General features: G+C 39.5%; 1 protein-coding gene across 1 annotated transcript in view; it reads right to left on the minus strand.

Moving 5' to 3' along the window:
- The window catches only part of LOC122816264 (arf-GAP with SH3 domain, ANK repeat and PH domain-containing protein 2-like), a 1,594,524-nt gene that overhangs the window by 220,818 nt on the left and 1,357,475 nt on the right, over positions 1-16,231 (minus strand). Inside the window, exons 17-18 of the mRNA XM_044089001.1 lie at positions 13,898-14,084; positions 7,412-7,497 (exon numbers count right to left, since the gene is read on the minus strand). Coding sequence (XP_043944936.1) covers positions 7,412-7,497; positions 13,898-14,084 — 273 coding nt within the window. The remainder of the gene's footprint in view (positions 1-7,411; positions 7,498-13,897; positions 14,085-16,231) is intronic.

Below are 16,231 nucleotides of genomic sequence, written 5' to 3' on the forward strand. Positions count from 1 at the left end.
GGATGCAGTGCCATTTTAAAAGGCAGGTTACAAAAAAAAAACATTTATGATCACAGTTACAATTATAGTAAGCGACAAACACCAAGTTAACTTGGCTGTTAATGGACTGAAATAAGTTTCAGCACATAAAAAGTACAGTTTTGTACCTACCATAAATGTAGATGTTCGAGGATTCCCTTGCTGCAGTCCTGACAATTGGGTATAGTCCGTCCCAGTCGATGACCGACGCCATTTCCTCAGTCTTTTCTTGCCCCAGATGTCAGAAGACCCAAAAGACAAGTCCCAAAACAACCTGCACCAAAAACATGTACAATATATACAGTAATATATACAAAAATATAAGCATGTAAACTCACCTACACAACCACCCTGAAACACAGAGGGAAGGAGGGAAACATCTACATTTATGGTAGGTACAAAACTGTACTATGTTCTTCGCCTTCCTTGCTGCAGTCCTGACAATTGGGTAGAATCCCAAAGCAGAGGTAAGGGAGGCTGGCAAATTATAAAGTAGCAGGAGCTGACAACATGCCTTGTAAAACAGCAGTGGCAAAACCAGCTCTAGTCTTAGAGTATATAGGCAGGTGATAATGCCTAGAGAAAGTATGCACTGAACTCCAAGTAGCTGCCTCCAGAATATCCTTAGTTGCCACCCCCCTTAGAAATGCTGTTGAAGTGGCAGTAGCCCTAGTGGAATGAGGCCTAATCCCAGCTGGAACCTCTTTGCCATGATGGGAATAACAAAATGCAATGCAAAAGCCAATCCACCTAGAAATAGTTTGTTTTGACACAGGCTTGCCCTGTGAACTTAAAGCAAAAGAAACAAGTAACTGCTGAGACTGCCTAAAATCTTTAGTCCTGCTCAAATAATAACGCAATTGCCTGTGTACATCTAAAGTGTGCAAAATCTTTTCCCCTTTATTTTGAGGATCTGCAAAAGCAAATGAATAGTTTGGTTTAAAGCCACACTAGAAACTACCTTAGGCATAAAGGAAGGATTAGTACGTAATGATACCCTGTCCTTATGGAAAATCAAAAGGGCTCTACTGCCATAAGGGCCTGCAACTCAGACACCCTTCTTGCAGAAGTAATAGCCAACAGAAAAGCAGTCTTCCATGACAAATATTTCAATTCAGCAGTAGCTGCAGGCTCAAAAGGTTGTAGAGTAAGTTTTTCCAACACAAAATTGAGATCCCAAGCAGGAGTAGGAGCTCGGGGTCTTATATTCTTTGCCCCTCTAAGAAACTGCTTGAACAAAGGATGCGAAAACAAAGGTGGGTCACAATCATAGTGAGCTGAAATTGCTGCAGCATGAATCTTTATGGAAGAGAAAGACAAACCTTTGTCCAATAATTCAGTAAGATATTGAAGAGCCACACTCAAATTAGGCTCTGAAATCTCCAAATTCTTTGCTGTACTCCAAAATAAAAATCTCTTCCATAGTACTAGGCCTTCTAGCTTCCATAATCACATTTAAAACTTGTTGAGGAAGCTGAGACCTACCATGCTTCAACACAGAATATGCCAAGCTGTGAGATGAAGAGATGGAAGCTTGACATTGAGCAGATGACCGTCCTTCTGAGATAACAGATGAGGAATCAGAGGTAAAGGCCATGGAGGCTTCTTTACAAGACTCCTTAGAAGTGGGTACCAGTGTTGCCGAGGCCAATCTGGAGCTATCAAAATCATCCTTGGCCTGTCCTGTCTGACCTTTAGTAATACCTTTAGAAGAAGAGGTAGAGGTGGAAAGGCATAGACATGAAGGTTTTTCCAACTGAAAGACAGAGCATCCACTTTCCAAGCTGTGTGATGAAACCCCTTTGTGCAATACTTTGGCAGCTGGTGGTTTAGTGGAGAAGAACAGATCTATGTCTGGAGTTCCCCATGACACTGTCAATTTCTGAAATACATGAAGATCCAGTTTCCACGATCCATGATTTGTCTGCTTAATACATCTGCTAGGAGTTCTGTGCTCCTGGCAGAAACCTTGCCTGAAGAGTCAGTTGCAGGCTTAACGCAGTCTCCCATAAAATCATTGCTTGCCTGCATAGAGGATAAGAATTTGTTCCCTGCTTGTTGATGTACCACATGACAGTTGTGTTGTCTGTCAGAATCAACACCTGCCCTGGAAGAAGTAACTCCTTGAACGCCATCAATGCAAACTGGACTGCTAACATCTCCTTCATGTTGATATGTAGATGCTGTAGTCTGGCAGGCCACTTGTCTTGTATCCACTTTCCATTTAGATGAGCTCCCCAAGCAGTGTCCGAGGCATCTGTCGTTAAAATCTGACTCGCCTCTGGCCGGGTCACAGAGAGTCCCTTGTTTAGGTGACATTCCTGAGCCCACCACAAGAATTCCTTTTGAAGGCAAGGTATTATTTGAATGACAGTGTCCAAATCTTGGCAGTGCTGTGTCCATACATTTTGAGATACCATTGCAGCTTCCTCATATGCAGTTTGGCATTGGGAAGCACCAGAATACAAGATGCCATGAACCCTAATGCTTGAAGGACTGTCCTTGCAGTCAGCACGGACTGATGAGATAGTTGATGGAAGTAAAGTGACAGACTCTTTTGTTTGTCCAAAGGCCATCTGGGCTGCTGTATTCAGTCTCACACCCAGAAAGCACATGTCTTGAGAGGGTACTAGACTGGACTTTATTTCGTTCACAGAATACCCTAGGCATCTTAGCACTGCTATGACATATTCCAGATGCTGTAGAAGGTGTTCCTTTTCTTGAGCCAGAATCAGGCAGTCGTCCAAGTAAGGATAAATTTGAATGCCTTGAAGCCTGAAGTAAGCTATCACTGGAGCCAGAACCTTTGTGAATACTCTGAGATAAGCCAAAGGGCAATGCAGAGAACTGATAATGAAAATCTCCAGTTGATACTTTCTGCAACTTAGCCTTATGGGCACATGAAGGTAAGCTTCCTTGAGATCCAAAGTTACCATCCAGTGATCCTTGCCCAGCAGAGGTAACAGTTGCTGTAACGCCAACATCTTGAACTTGGGAATGTCCAGATAAGTGTTGAGGATAGATAAATCCAAAATTGGTCTCCACGTGTTCCCCTTCTTTGGTACTAGGAACAGGCGAGAATAAAATTTCTGACACAGGGACTGGCTGAATAGCCCCTATCTGGAGTAACTGAGAAACTTGCTTGTGAGCCTCTTTTCTTTGTGGAGGAGGAACATCTGGCATGCCTTTGAAAGGGCATAGTGTGGAAATAAAATCTGTACCCGTGATGAATGATATCCAGCACCCATCTGTCTTGAGTGATTAAATCCCAATTTTCTGTGAAAAGAGACAATCTTCCTCCCAAAGGAGCTGCCAGACGAGAGTCCACTGGCAGCTGAAAAGGCAGGTCATTGGTTCTGCAGGACTGACCCCTGCCCTCACCAGAAGTCTGAGCAGGTGAACTGTCTGATCTAGGCCTAAAGAACCTTGAGCCCTGCCCCTACCACGCCTAGACCTACCCCTAGACTGGGAACCATAAGCAGGATATGTCCACCCCTTAGCAGGCCAATTTCTACTAAACTTCGGAGGCTGCACCTGCAAAATCTTTAACAGTCTGCATAGACTTAGCTTTGTCCTCCATTTTCTTTAAAACTGCTTCCACAGGCGGTCCAAACAACACATCAGACTGTAAAGGAGCATCCAAAATCCTGGTCTTAACATGCTCAGCTAAATTCTGATCCTTCAACCATGCATGTCTAACAGAACTAGTAGCAGCCACCCTCGAGGAGGCCTGAACAGCATCAAAACCACACTGCAAAGAATGCTTACCCACTTGTTCAGACACATGAACCAAATCCAGCAATTCTTTACACTCAATACCTTCCGCCAAAGCATCCACCTTAGATTTCAATTGTGAAAGGAGATAATTCTGATATTTCAGCATATGAAATTGACAATTCAACGCCTCATGGCTAGAGTGGAAGAAGTATATACTTTCTTACCCCACCTATCCAAAGCCCTTGCCTCTTTATCAGAGGGTACAGGATTTTAACCACAGAAGCTTTAACACCTTTAGGCCCCTGAGAAACAGTTTCTGGGTCGGACTCTTAAACAAATACTTATGAGCTTGCTATCAGGCTTAACAGGAGCAGGAGGCAAGGAATCAGGGTTCAGAGAAGCCTCTGCAAAACATCCTCCACCACATTCAACACAGGAGGAATAGCTAAGGGCCTATGCTGGGGCAAAACAAGAATTCCCCCTTTTCTGGAGTCAGAGTAATCTTGGCCTTCCCATTTAAAGTGCTCCCTCATGGAGTGAAGAGTCTCTGAAAATGAAAAATCCTCAGGAGGAGAAGCTGAAGGAGTGGAATCATCCACATCAGAATCAGAATAAGTAGGAAACTCTGGCAAGTCTTCCACAGAAGACTCTGAAGCCTGTGAACACTGTTCAAAACTATCAAACTCCTGTTCCACCCTAGGCCTCTTATCAGGTGGGGGCATAGAACCTCTAATAAGAGTAATCAAATCTTCTGCCATTTTAAGCATATGTTTCTTAGGCACAGAGCCCGAAATGCTAGGAGAAGCCCCTACAGAAGCTGAACTTGGCCGCCCCAAAAGAAGCTTTGGCAACAGAAGGAGAGGCCCTAACTACCTTGGGAAGAGAGGGAAGAACAGTTACCTGAGAAGCCCCTCAGCCTGGCCTACCTCCTGAGAGGGCACATCCTGTAACAGTAAAGTATCTGCCTGAGACTCCATAGAGACTCCTGGCAAAACCTCTGGCTCCCCTGAGCCTTCTAAAGGGTTCCTCACCCCTAGACTTCACTGTTTTGTCCTTGCGCTTCTTAGATGAAGCAGGCGCCGGAGCATCCCCCAAACACTAACCTAGCACAATCAAGCCTCCTCTTAATAGTGCGCTTGTTAAATCTAGCACAAGAGCGGCAACCAACAACGTCCTAAACAAGGTATACACAATGTATGATAATCCCTATCTGCTTCCCACAAGAAATACAGTTATTCACTTTTTCTGACATCCGTTAAATACTGAGGCAAGAAAACCAAAATGTTCAACTCTGTTTCGGTCTGAAACTCAAAATCTCAGAACGCCAACCTGCACGACCATGCGGCAAAAGACAATGACGCCGGTCATGCGGACTATACCCAATTGTCAGGACTGCAGCAAGGGAAGACGAAGAACATCCTTAATATGTGTGCGTGCACACACACACACATATATATATATATATATATATATATATATATTCACTTCAGAACATCGAAAGCCCATAACATTGAAATTCAAAACACTGAGACCAAAATCATTCAAAACATTGAATCCCATAACACTGAAAATACATAGGAAATCAGCATGTACTATATTCCAGCACAACTACATACAGAAACAAATAAAAAACAAACCATATTGCACTTTTTCAACTATAATAAGGGGGCAAGCTGCACCCCTCCCACACTCCCTGCTACTTAAATATATCAACTCCGAGATTGCACTACACTACACTAAGATGTGTTATGTTGTAATATAGCAAGTAAGAAAGGAACACGACTGAGGTTACCTATGAAACTCTGGTAAGTATTTGAGAGCTATATAGTAATGAGTAATGTTTTAACAGTGAAGGAGCGTTTCTAACAGAAGGTTGAGGATAGTTTTTTACAATTAGGTTCATAGGTTCATACTAGGCTATCTGCCCGAGGGCATTTACAAGCCTAGCCCATAGTTTTGTGGCTTACGCCACCCCTTTAGTATGGGGAACTATACCCATTACTTTGCTGTGCCTCTGTCGAGCAGTGACACTGAGGTAATCCCTGGGGTATATCTGCGATCTCCCATCCATTGGTCAAGATTTCTCTTGAACAAGGCCAGCGAGGTGCTCTGCCTCACATATACCGGGATTTTGTTCCACAGCATAAACAGGCAGTCATGAAGCACGGAATGGTATGTTTGCCATTTTGTTCTGTGTAGTGCGATCTTGGAGTTGATATATTTAAGTAGCAGGGGATGTGGATGGTTCAGCTCTCCCACATGGGGGGAGGGTGCAGGAGAGCGAGCCCCCCTGCTTATATTTGGAGAAGGGTAATATGGTTTGTTTTTTGTTTCTATATGTAGCTGCGCTAGGATATATTAAATGTTGGTTTCCTATATTTTTTCAATGTTATGGGATTCAATGTTTTGAGTTTTCAAGTATGAGTGCCCTAATTTGGTAGATACCCATTTTCCATAGTTCATACCAATACAGCTTTAAAGACGAGCAATAAAAGCCATAAACTGTCACCATTATTTTAATGGCTCTGCTTCACTGGTTGCTGCTTAAATTTTCTATACTTATTTACAACAAAGTGGAAGACCAAACTTTGATAATTGATCTGTGCTGTCTTCTCTCCTTGACCAAAGGCCAAAAGAACTAAGAAAGAATTACAGAGGTGTGAAAACATGTATGAAAATTATATGCAACAGCAATCAAGTGATGCTACTCAAAAAAGCTTTCTGATTTATCTTGTATTTCTGTAGTTTAGTTCATGAGTAATTCACAGACAGAGGATAATACTTTAATACTGTATTTTAGTGCAAAGGAATTCTACTTATTACAGTGTCCAATTTTCTTTGGGTGCCAAAGGCTGAGAACATAAAAACATAAAATACTCTGCATCAAACCAGACCTGTGTGTGGATTTAAGGGCTTTGGCTGATGTGCCTCAAATCAACAGAAGGAAAAGCAAACAAACAAAGTAAGTCACTACATTATTTACTTAGTAATGCCTCCAATAATAAATTAAACATTATTTTAAGTTAGTATTCCACAAACAAATTCATTTCTACACAGCTACTTTTAATACTTGGCTTTTTACAAATATTTGTTTCATAATGAAAATAACATTCTTGCTTGTATTATTAATGTTACAGAGCTCTGCAAGCTTTGTAAATAATTTTGTTTCTATATTTTTCCTCTGTACACTTTTCCCTCCTCGCCTGCTAACCATCAAGATTCCCCCTTATCAGTTTATCACATTCATTTCCCTGGACTGTCATCAAAGCAGTCCGGGGGGGTGATCTGCACACCTGCTGGCATTCCGCCGAGGGCATTTTGTTATAGACCTAGTCCCTCCCCCTGGTGGCTGGTGTGCGCATCTGCATCAAAATGGCAGCATCCTCTTCCCTCCTCCTACATGCCTATAACTGATGCCATCATCAACTTGGGCTTGCCAAATTCACCCCCCTCTCCCATGTCCTCAGCCAAAGGGGTTATGAAAGAGTAAGCAACTGTCTAGCCAAAAAACATTTTCCCCCACTGGGATAAACAACTCACTCTGACCGTTCCCTGCCTGCCTCTTTCAACATTCGAACCCTTACCTGAACTCTTGTCATCTGGGTCATAGGGATAAATCCCTCTACGCCACAAAGACAGGTCAGCTTTCCTCATTATTTTGACAAGACTAAATTACCTGTTCTGGACAAGAAAGTCAACTATGTGCAAAGAAGTGCAATCCGCATACAATACTGCTTGATGGAGCGCTGTCTCTCCCGGTTCCTTAAATAAAAAAAAAAAAAGAAAAGAACACTTAACTTAATATTTAGATTAGGTCAGCATATTTGCACTTAGCACTGTCAAGAGAGTTAACATTTAGTTCACAGAATTTCTTAAAAATTTTAGCATGCAAAAGCTTAAGCAACACACAGCTGCTAAACACACTGAAATGGAAGTAGACTCAAACTCAAGAGTTTTATCAGTTGTACCCATCAGAAAATTCCTGCAAGAAAACTAATTTCCTGTGCTTTATCAAACAAAAGTGGATTGTCCCACAGACTTTTGTTCTTTCCTATCTTTTGGCCATAATGACATAAAAAATAAAATACTTCGAAAGGTACATCTCAAGGAGAACAACTATCTGAGGGCCCAGATTCCATAAACAAAAAAATCCAGGTCTTCTAATTTTGTTATTTAGCCCATTAAAATTCCAAGATCAAGTTTTGTATGTCAATGTACCTTCAGAATCTATCTAGCATGAAATGTTTGTATCAACCCTCCATGCAAACCTCAAACTGAACAGGATCACTGAACAAGCTACAGGTTTACACCCAACCGTTTTCTCATTCCACAAACCACAGTCTCCAGTATGAAAACATACCATAGGGCCAGGGGAGCCAATATATCCAAACATCTTTATAAAACTGAAGATTTAGCAGTACTATTAGATATAACACAAACCCTTCATCTCATAAAAATGGCAATGACTGAAAAAAATTAATGCATGTAAAAGCCCCAATGTGGGAATGAATCAATGAGCATCTTATTCAGGGTCCTTCTACTAAAGATCTTCACTTTGTATGTCTAAAACAATCTTTTCCTCCAATAGTAACAAAAGTAAATTGCTACATCTAAAATACAGAACTTTAAGTCACCCAAAATACAACAGCACCAGGGGTGACATGTAATACATAGAAAAAAAGTTGTGCAGTGAACCAATCTTCAGGTCTTCCAAAAGGTTGTAAAATAATTAAACAATTTGTCATGTGTAAAATTAGCAGTCACTTTATAAAAGGCTTCAACTGTTTTTTTTTTATCTTCTAGTTAATTCTTACCCTTGTATTAACATTTTTATGACAAAACCACAGGTAACTAATCCATGCAAACATCAAAGGTTTCCTGATCTACTAAAGAGACACTGCCACTTCCATCAGACCCAGGTGTACAGCAAACCAAATAAGGGGAACCTGGCTGCTACTACTTCCTCTCAAGATTGGGAAGGGGCTTCTTCCCAAAGGAAAAAAGCTACAAACTTTCGAATACTTAGTAATTCTGTACAAATATATATATATATATATATATATATATATATATATATATATGTATATATATATACACACACACATATATATATATATATATATATATTTTTTTTTTTTTTTTTTACTTAAGATAGAGTTTAGGTTTGCTACTTCTACTACTTTTGTCTGATCTGATTAATATACAGTGATTAACTAGAGATATATGGACTGAAAATCTTCCACGCAGAGAAGTTTCTTAAACTGTTAAGTTTTGACAAAGGCAAACATACATGCAATAAATGTTAGGGGCATATTAAAGTGATAGGTAGGTGGGCAACCTGGGACCACATCATGGTAGAACAAGACATGATGAGGTGACAATGCAAATGCACATGTAAAGCACAAAGGATGCTGTAGAAGACATACAGACATCCATTTAAACAAATGGAAAACATATGGCAGATGGACTGCTGATGTCCACAAAACTGGACATGTATAAAACACACAGAATAATATGCAATCATGTTACATCAACATGCATAGGTAAAGCAAGTTAAAAATTTCAATCTCATACACCGATACTGTCATGCAAATGTCAAATAAAGAAATGTATGTGTATGTCAACCATACTGCTTATTATGGACCATAGGACACATCTGTGAGCATTACGGCACATTTGTAGTATATTACTGAGTGCTCACTTGTCAAAGATACATATCTGTGTTTGTATGTATCGGATTCTGTGCACACATACATACAATCATTATGTATACAGCTATTTATGGATGGCATACATCAATACCATTACATCATGAATGTAGAAATGCTACATACAACAAATATGTTGTAATGTACTCTGAAATACTGTGTAATCTGTAACATTGTAGATTAATGTTACCTTGCTCTTTGATGCAGTCAGATAAAAATTACCACACATAGACAGGATTTACCTGTATATGATCCTACATGGCGTCAGTATTGCCAAACCATGACTCACCACCACATCATAAGAGCAGGACATCATAACAACTGTCATCCAAACCCATGTGGAATGATATGCCTGTAGGTTTCACATACTTGATATGGCAAAACAGATGTCCAAGACATATGATAATTTTAGAGTTGGACTATGGACAATCAATCTAGTAAGGCAAATATTTACCGGTTGCCTGTTGCTGCAATATCAGCAAGTTAACTGGCACAATGCATAAACAAGTTGAATGTTTGTCGACAGTGCAATGCTTTCCTACAGAGCTCTGCTGGTCATTCCTCCTCTGCTCTTCTTCCTGAGCTTTGGCACTCTCCATGTTGTAGTGAATGCAGCAACAGTGACATGGAAGGACATAGCAGAGCTGTGTGAAACCATATCATACTGCTAAATGTTCTTCTCTAAACTGTTGCAGTTTTCACTTCCTCCGTTCTTCCCTGGTCGATTTCTGTTCTGAATGCATTGATTACATCTCTGCTTCTTTGGCTGGTGTTCCTACTGGCTCTCAGTTCTGGGGACGATGTATCTACACATTATTTTTGTGCGCTGCACTGCATGCGGAGCGTGTGTGTGACATGCAGCATGCCTTGAAGTGACGTGCTGGGTGGATGTCGGGCTGCCCTTGTGAATACTGCAACAGTGAAAAGAAGGAGATCTGCCGTTACGGTAAGATTTTATACAACTGTACATTATTTCTGTATCAGCATTTCTGAATGCTAGTACAAAAATGAATTCCAACAGATACTGCATTTACTGTGAGGAATGAAGGATTTGCATCACGTGTGGCATACGTTGTAGCAAGCTGCTGTTATAGGTGTACCAAGTGGTACTGTGAGGAATGAAGGATTTGCATCATGTGTGGCATACGTTGTAGCAAGCTGCTGTTATAGGTGTACCAAGTGGTTTGCTACAGCTTTTAAAAGTAAGGATTTTTTTTTCTCAACTTTTGATTGAGGGGGGGTAGATTGAGGAAAAAACAGACCTGTCAACACCGGCCAATGTAGAAATGACAGGCCAGTGAAGCTAAAGATATTTGGTTGGTAACTTTTGCATGTGAGTAAAGACCCTTCAGTAAATAGGGCACTGTATTAGTGCTTGGATGCAGATGTTGTATCACATCTTTGAAATAAAGCAACCACTGTTGCACAATTTTATTGAGATGCCAGCTTGTTTTTCCTCAAAAAGTAGTAGTTAGTAAGAAACAAATTACTACACAGGCTTCCTTTTACAGCCACTGTGATCATACTGCAAATCTATTAATGGCAGACTTGGTAATGGCTACTTTTTAAATTTCACAATTTGTAGCAGAATTCTTCATTTCTTAAAGCAAAAGTGGCTTTCGCTGTAGTGCCGTTTCGTTCTGTAAGGGCCTCCAGGGTGGTTGTTTTCATAGAAATAACACTCCTTTTCTCACCCAAAGTGGCTTTCCTAGTAGTGCTGTTTAGTTTCGTAAGGGCTTCAGGAGTGCTATTTTGTTAGCAAAGATCTTCCATTGTGTCCTTTCACAGAGATCTGGGTAGCCCAATGTCATACTCCAGCATGTTTGTTTATGATTATGTCTTAATCATTGTGACAGCCTATATATTACTAGAAAACAAACTTTGTTTACCTTACTCTTCACCATCTAAGTTAGGACAGGCTGTGCTTACATTGCCTTCAATACTTTCATTCATTTGGGACTTTTCCTGGTCTTTTGAATTTAATGAGTTGAATGTAACAGAAGCAATCATTTTATTAAAAAGTGTTTTCTCTTTATATTTATATCCTGAAATCTGATGCACTGTGTTAAGATGCGAAACTATGATTGCTAATGAATAATAATATCTAACTTGAGATGGTGCTTCATGCAATGGGTATTTTGTTAATAATAGTTTTATTTGTTATGCAATACCGTGGCTGTCTGATTAAGTGAATGGAAACACAAGTATACATTTTATAACAACATTATTTACAGTACTGCTGAGTCGAAAGTCCCGTTTGCATTTACTTTAGAAGCGCAAAGATTTAGTAATGCCTTGTGCTTTTTTTTTCATTCTAATAATTAATTTGAAATACCAGCAGATAGGAAGAAAAAAACATTTGAAGCATGACAGTTCAGAGCTTAGCAGGTTAGTACTGTAAGCAGCTAGAAAAAATTAATTTAACAGTGTGTGAGATGCCCAAGGTCATGCACTTGTCTTGCATGCAGTGATTAACTTGTGCATGCAGCCTGCAGAGAGATCACTCAGGCTGTAATATTACTCAGAAGACACTCCTTTATAATTTGTATGGCTTTGAGGATATATTCATATAGTTTACAGGAAATAACATTTTAGCAGAAAAGCATTGTGTACCTTTTGCCTCAGCATTATACATGCCAGTGAAATGCAACTTGCTGTTGACACTTTGTTATACAATTGCTGTGCTGCTCTGGAGTAGGTAAATTATGGTTGTAATCACCATCTTGTATTGGACACCTTGCATTTGTGTGCTTTTTTGTCTCATTACAGTATCAAACTACCTCTTTCCACTTTTACAGAATGTGTTCTTCCTAGTTTGTGATCCCTGCTGTCATGTTGCAAATTAATTCTGAGGGAGGAATGTTGTAGACACAATGGAACATTTTTGTATTACAGGCCTCTGTATAAAGGGGAGGGATTGGTTATGTGAATTGGAGGATCCAGTGCACATGTGGAGGGTGAGAGGTGTGGTGATGGCAGTGGACATAATTAAGTACATTACCCTGGAGTCATGAGGAGGGAGGGGATGAATCATGGAGAACCAGTGTCACAGTATGTTGGATGTACAGCTTTAATGAAACCACATATCAGTGCTTAGCATTTTAAGTTGACTGGCCTTACAGACACAAGGTTCAGGGTTTGATTCTTGCATGGGGTAATTGGCTAGGCTCAAAATGGCATAAGGGCAGTCAGCCTAGTACTAATATATGAACCTATGAACTGTCAAAGAGCTCTAGGAACTCACTGGATGAAGACCAGTCCCAGCTTTGAATACAGGTTCAATTTGCCAGTAACCAACAAACCACCTGATGAACAATGCAACACTCTCCCATTGCTGCATTCTTACACAAAACAGGAGAAAGGGCTAGATGTCAGCTTATCACTTGTTACAGGCTCAGATGTTCCTTCTCATTCAGAATCATTAGTAGTGGAGGGAGGGGAGTCGCAACACTTGCCATTTGATATGGTCTAGCTCTCAATTCTAGACAATGCATGTCAAGTCCGTAAAGGGATGAGCATAACGGAGTTAGGGTAAATTATGCTGAACTTTAACTAGTTCAACCTATAATTTAGTAAAACAGGAACAAAGCAGCTTCTCCTCTACTCTGCAGAAATCTTAATTCACATAACACCCATATACTACTGTAAAACTTCTGTTAAAGGTGCAATGCACATTTCCCCATTGCGGTGAATTTAAACAAACAGCTATATGTCTTGGCCTCTTCACATTAGCTGCTGATACTTGAGAAAACACCAGGAGAACTCTTTGGCAAGTTAATTTTCTTGTAGCCCATCCCACCTTGTTAGCAGGCCTCTGATGACATAGTGGGCTTTCTTGCCTATTCAGGTAAATCTCCTCATTCTGAGCTCCATATCTAACTTGTTTTGTATTTGCTAGATACTGGATTGGCTGTTTTACCACTTGGTCAGACACCTTGCTAAAGGAATATTAAAACATCCTAATCAAAGCCTGAATCATTTTACAAAGTCATCTACTTTGTTAATCACAGTTTATGGTATGCCAAGCCTAGGGAATGGTGTACATGCATGGTTAACCTCACTTACATACTGCTTTACAGTATTTTTTCAGCCAATGACTTATCTTACCTTTCACTTGTTTTGACACCCCTCTACTGAACTGAAAACTACTTTGCATACCATGCCAGAATATGTTAATTTTACAACACTTTTTTGTTTTCACTCAATTATTTTTTTAATAATACCACAGTGTTTATTGTGGTATGCTTAACATTTGTGTACATTTAATTCTTTCATTTTTACAGTATAACCATGTTACAGTTGTCTTTACTATGATGGTCTCTCTGAAAGTAATAATTTTCTTTCATTATCTTGAGGCTGAAAAAGTGTCTTGTACCACGTCTCCTTGCCTAGTTAACAAATAAGCAAACAAATGTAACCATCTAACAAAGTTGTGTGGAAACACTACCACTTACCTGCTCAAATGAAGGTAATGGAGCAGCCAGGTCGACTTTTTCAGCATATGCTTGTATCAAAGTAAATATTTCCTTCAGTCTTACTGCATCCTGAATGTCCTTCAGCCAAGACTCTGCACTTGTTCCACTTTTCTTTGTATACTGCCATTCAATGTACTTATTAATTATGTAACCTTTTCGCAAAGTCCTGTCAGAAATAAAATAAATATATATGTATACATACAGACCTGAAATTGACAGGTAATATAAGGCCACCTGTGATCTAACTCATGAAACCAAATTTCTCAGGGGATTTCCTGAACTGCAATTCAAAAAATACCCTATGTTTACACCGAAATACTAAAAGGACAAAAAACAAGACAAACGCATGGATATTTCTTTGAAGCAATCTTCGTCTTCATCATAGATAACTAACAGTATCTCTCCATGGCACAAATGGCTTTCAGGTAAAGCCATTAAAATGAGGGCCTGGAAAGTGATGCTACGTACTAGTAAACAAAATGCTCATAAGTTTTACTCAAAATGAACAATGAAAGAAGGAAAGGACTTATTGATGGCACTATATAACTGAAGATAACAAAATTAAAATGAGAAACAGAATTGTAATACACTCGTGGTATAAGTGGCCATCAAGCCTGAAAGATACCCTGCAACAAAAAAATAAAACAGGCTACAATGCACAATGCTGCCTGAATCTGCTGAGCACTTGTATAATGTTGTAAAACTGGAAAGCTGGACTCAAATTCAATCACTGTGAGCACATGTGCAAGGGACAGGAGGGCTCTACACTGCACCAGAAAGGTACTTAACAGCACGGGTATCAAAAGTAAACCTGCACATCAGAAGCATGTGATCCAAGCTTCTTTTGAAGATGTACAAGTGCATCGTCTACATGCATGTGCTTTAAGGCTCAAACAGCATGTATAAAGCTGACCCCGTGTGCAGCTGTACATGTCCTTCAATACCATTAACTGTTGATAACCTTGTTAGACTAAGTTCAACAATGTAAGTGACAAAATTAAAATTTGAATATATTCCTGCAGAAAATTTCACTCTATGTCAAATGTGATGATAAGCTGTGTGTTCTATGTAAAGTGGAATTTTTCTTAAAGTTTGAAAATATGCCCAACCATTTCTTGTGAACCACTTCACTGTATGTGTTCTTTCTCCTAGCCTTCCATACATTCTCCTCTACCTCCACTTATGCGAGGGTAGCCACCAAAAAAAAAAAAAAAATGGAGAAAATCTCAAATACACAGCTTTTTCCCAGGACTTCCAAGATGGCTACACACAGATCAGATTTCAGCTCTCCAGGTGTAAAAAAAAACTGATAGATAAGGGCTAGTAATTCTGCCAGTTTTAGTAAAATTCAGTTCCTGGTTAGTAGGTACTCTCTGCCTGTATGTCAGGCAAAGAAGAACCTCAGTGAGCTTGAAAGAAAATCAACTACAAAATGTGAAGAGAAAAAAAAAACTAACCAGGAAGACACTTGCTGTTCAGCAGAAAGAAGTTTAAGCTTCAGCTCTACAAGCAATGGCTTTCACTAATTTAGAGGAAAGAAATAAATTAAATGTGCTCAGAGCTGATTAAGATAACTGAAACATTGAAGGAGCATATCAACTCAAATAACAAGGACTGGAAAAAAATGGAAGAAGCTTTAAACAGCTATTCATATGAAGTGATAAAACAGCAAAAATAGAGGTTAAAATGAAAAGGTTGGCTGAGTATGTGACTTTTCCAAGAGCCGATTCAAAAATGGTAATTTTCTGCTGTACTAGAAAAACTGAAGGAACAGACCGAATTAATTTTCTAAAAGTACATATAAGCAATTGGACTGGTATTCCACAGCAGGATTTGTTGTTAATTGAAAGGTCATACTGTATGTATGCTCCAAACCTAGCCAAAAGAAAGCAGCCGATAACTGTATTAATAAAGATGCAATCATACCAGCAGAAAGAGTTGATCCTGACAAAACTGTGGAAGAAGAGAAAAGTATTAAAAATTAGAGACAGTAGATTGTTTGTGGAAATGACTAGTCACTGTGCACCAAGCAGAACAGAAACAAATTTATCCCAGTAATCATAGAATGTTGAGAGGCAGAGGAGATATTCAAACTGCTGTATCCATCTGTCTCTTCATTATATGTTTCGTTGGAGTATAAAAGTCATTTTTTGATACAGAACAGGCTAAGGAGGAAATACAAAAGTTTATCCAACCAAAAGTGAGCCTTCAAACAGAAGGGGACTCTATTTCTTGTTATTCTGGTAATAAAGCTCATATTGAAACATTGCCAGAAAAACCTTTTACAATGTTCCAAAGGATAATGCTTTAGAG

This window comes from Protopterus annectens, chromosome 12.part0 (genome assembly GCF_019279795.1).
Source record: "Protopterus annectens isolate FY-2018-M chromosome 12.part0, PAN1.0, whole genome shotgun sequence".
Taxonomy (NCBI): Eukaryota; Metazoa; Chordata; order Ceratodontiformes; family Protopteridae; genus Protopterus; species Protopterus annectens.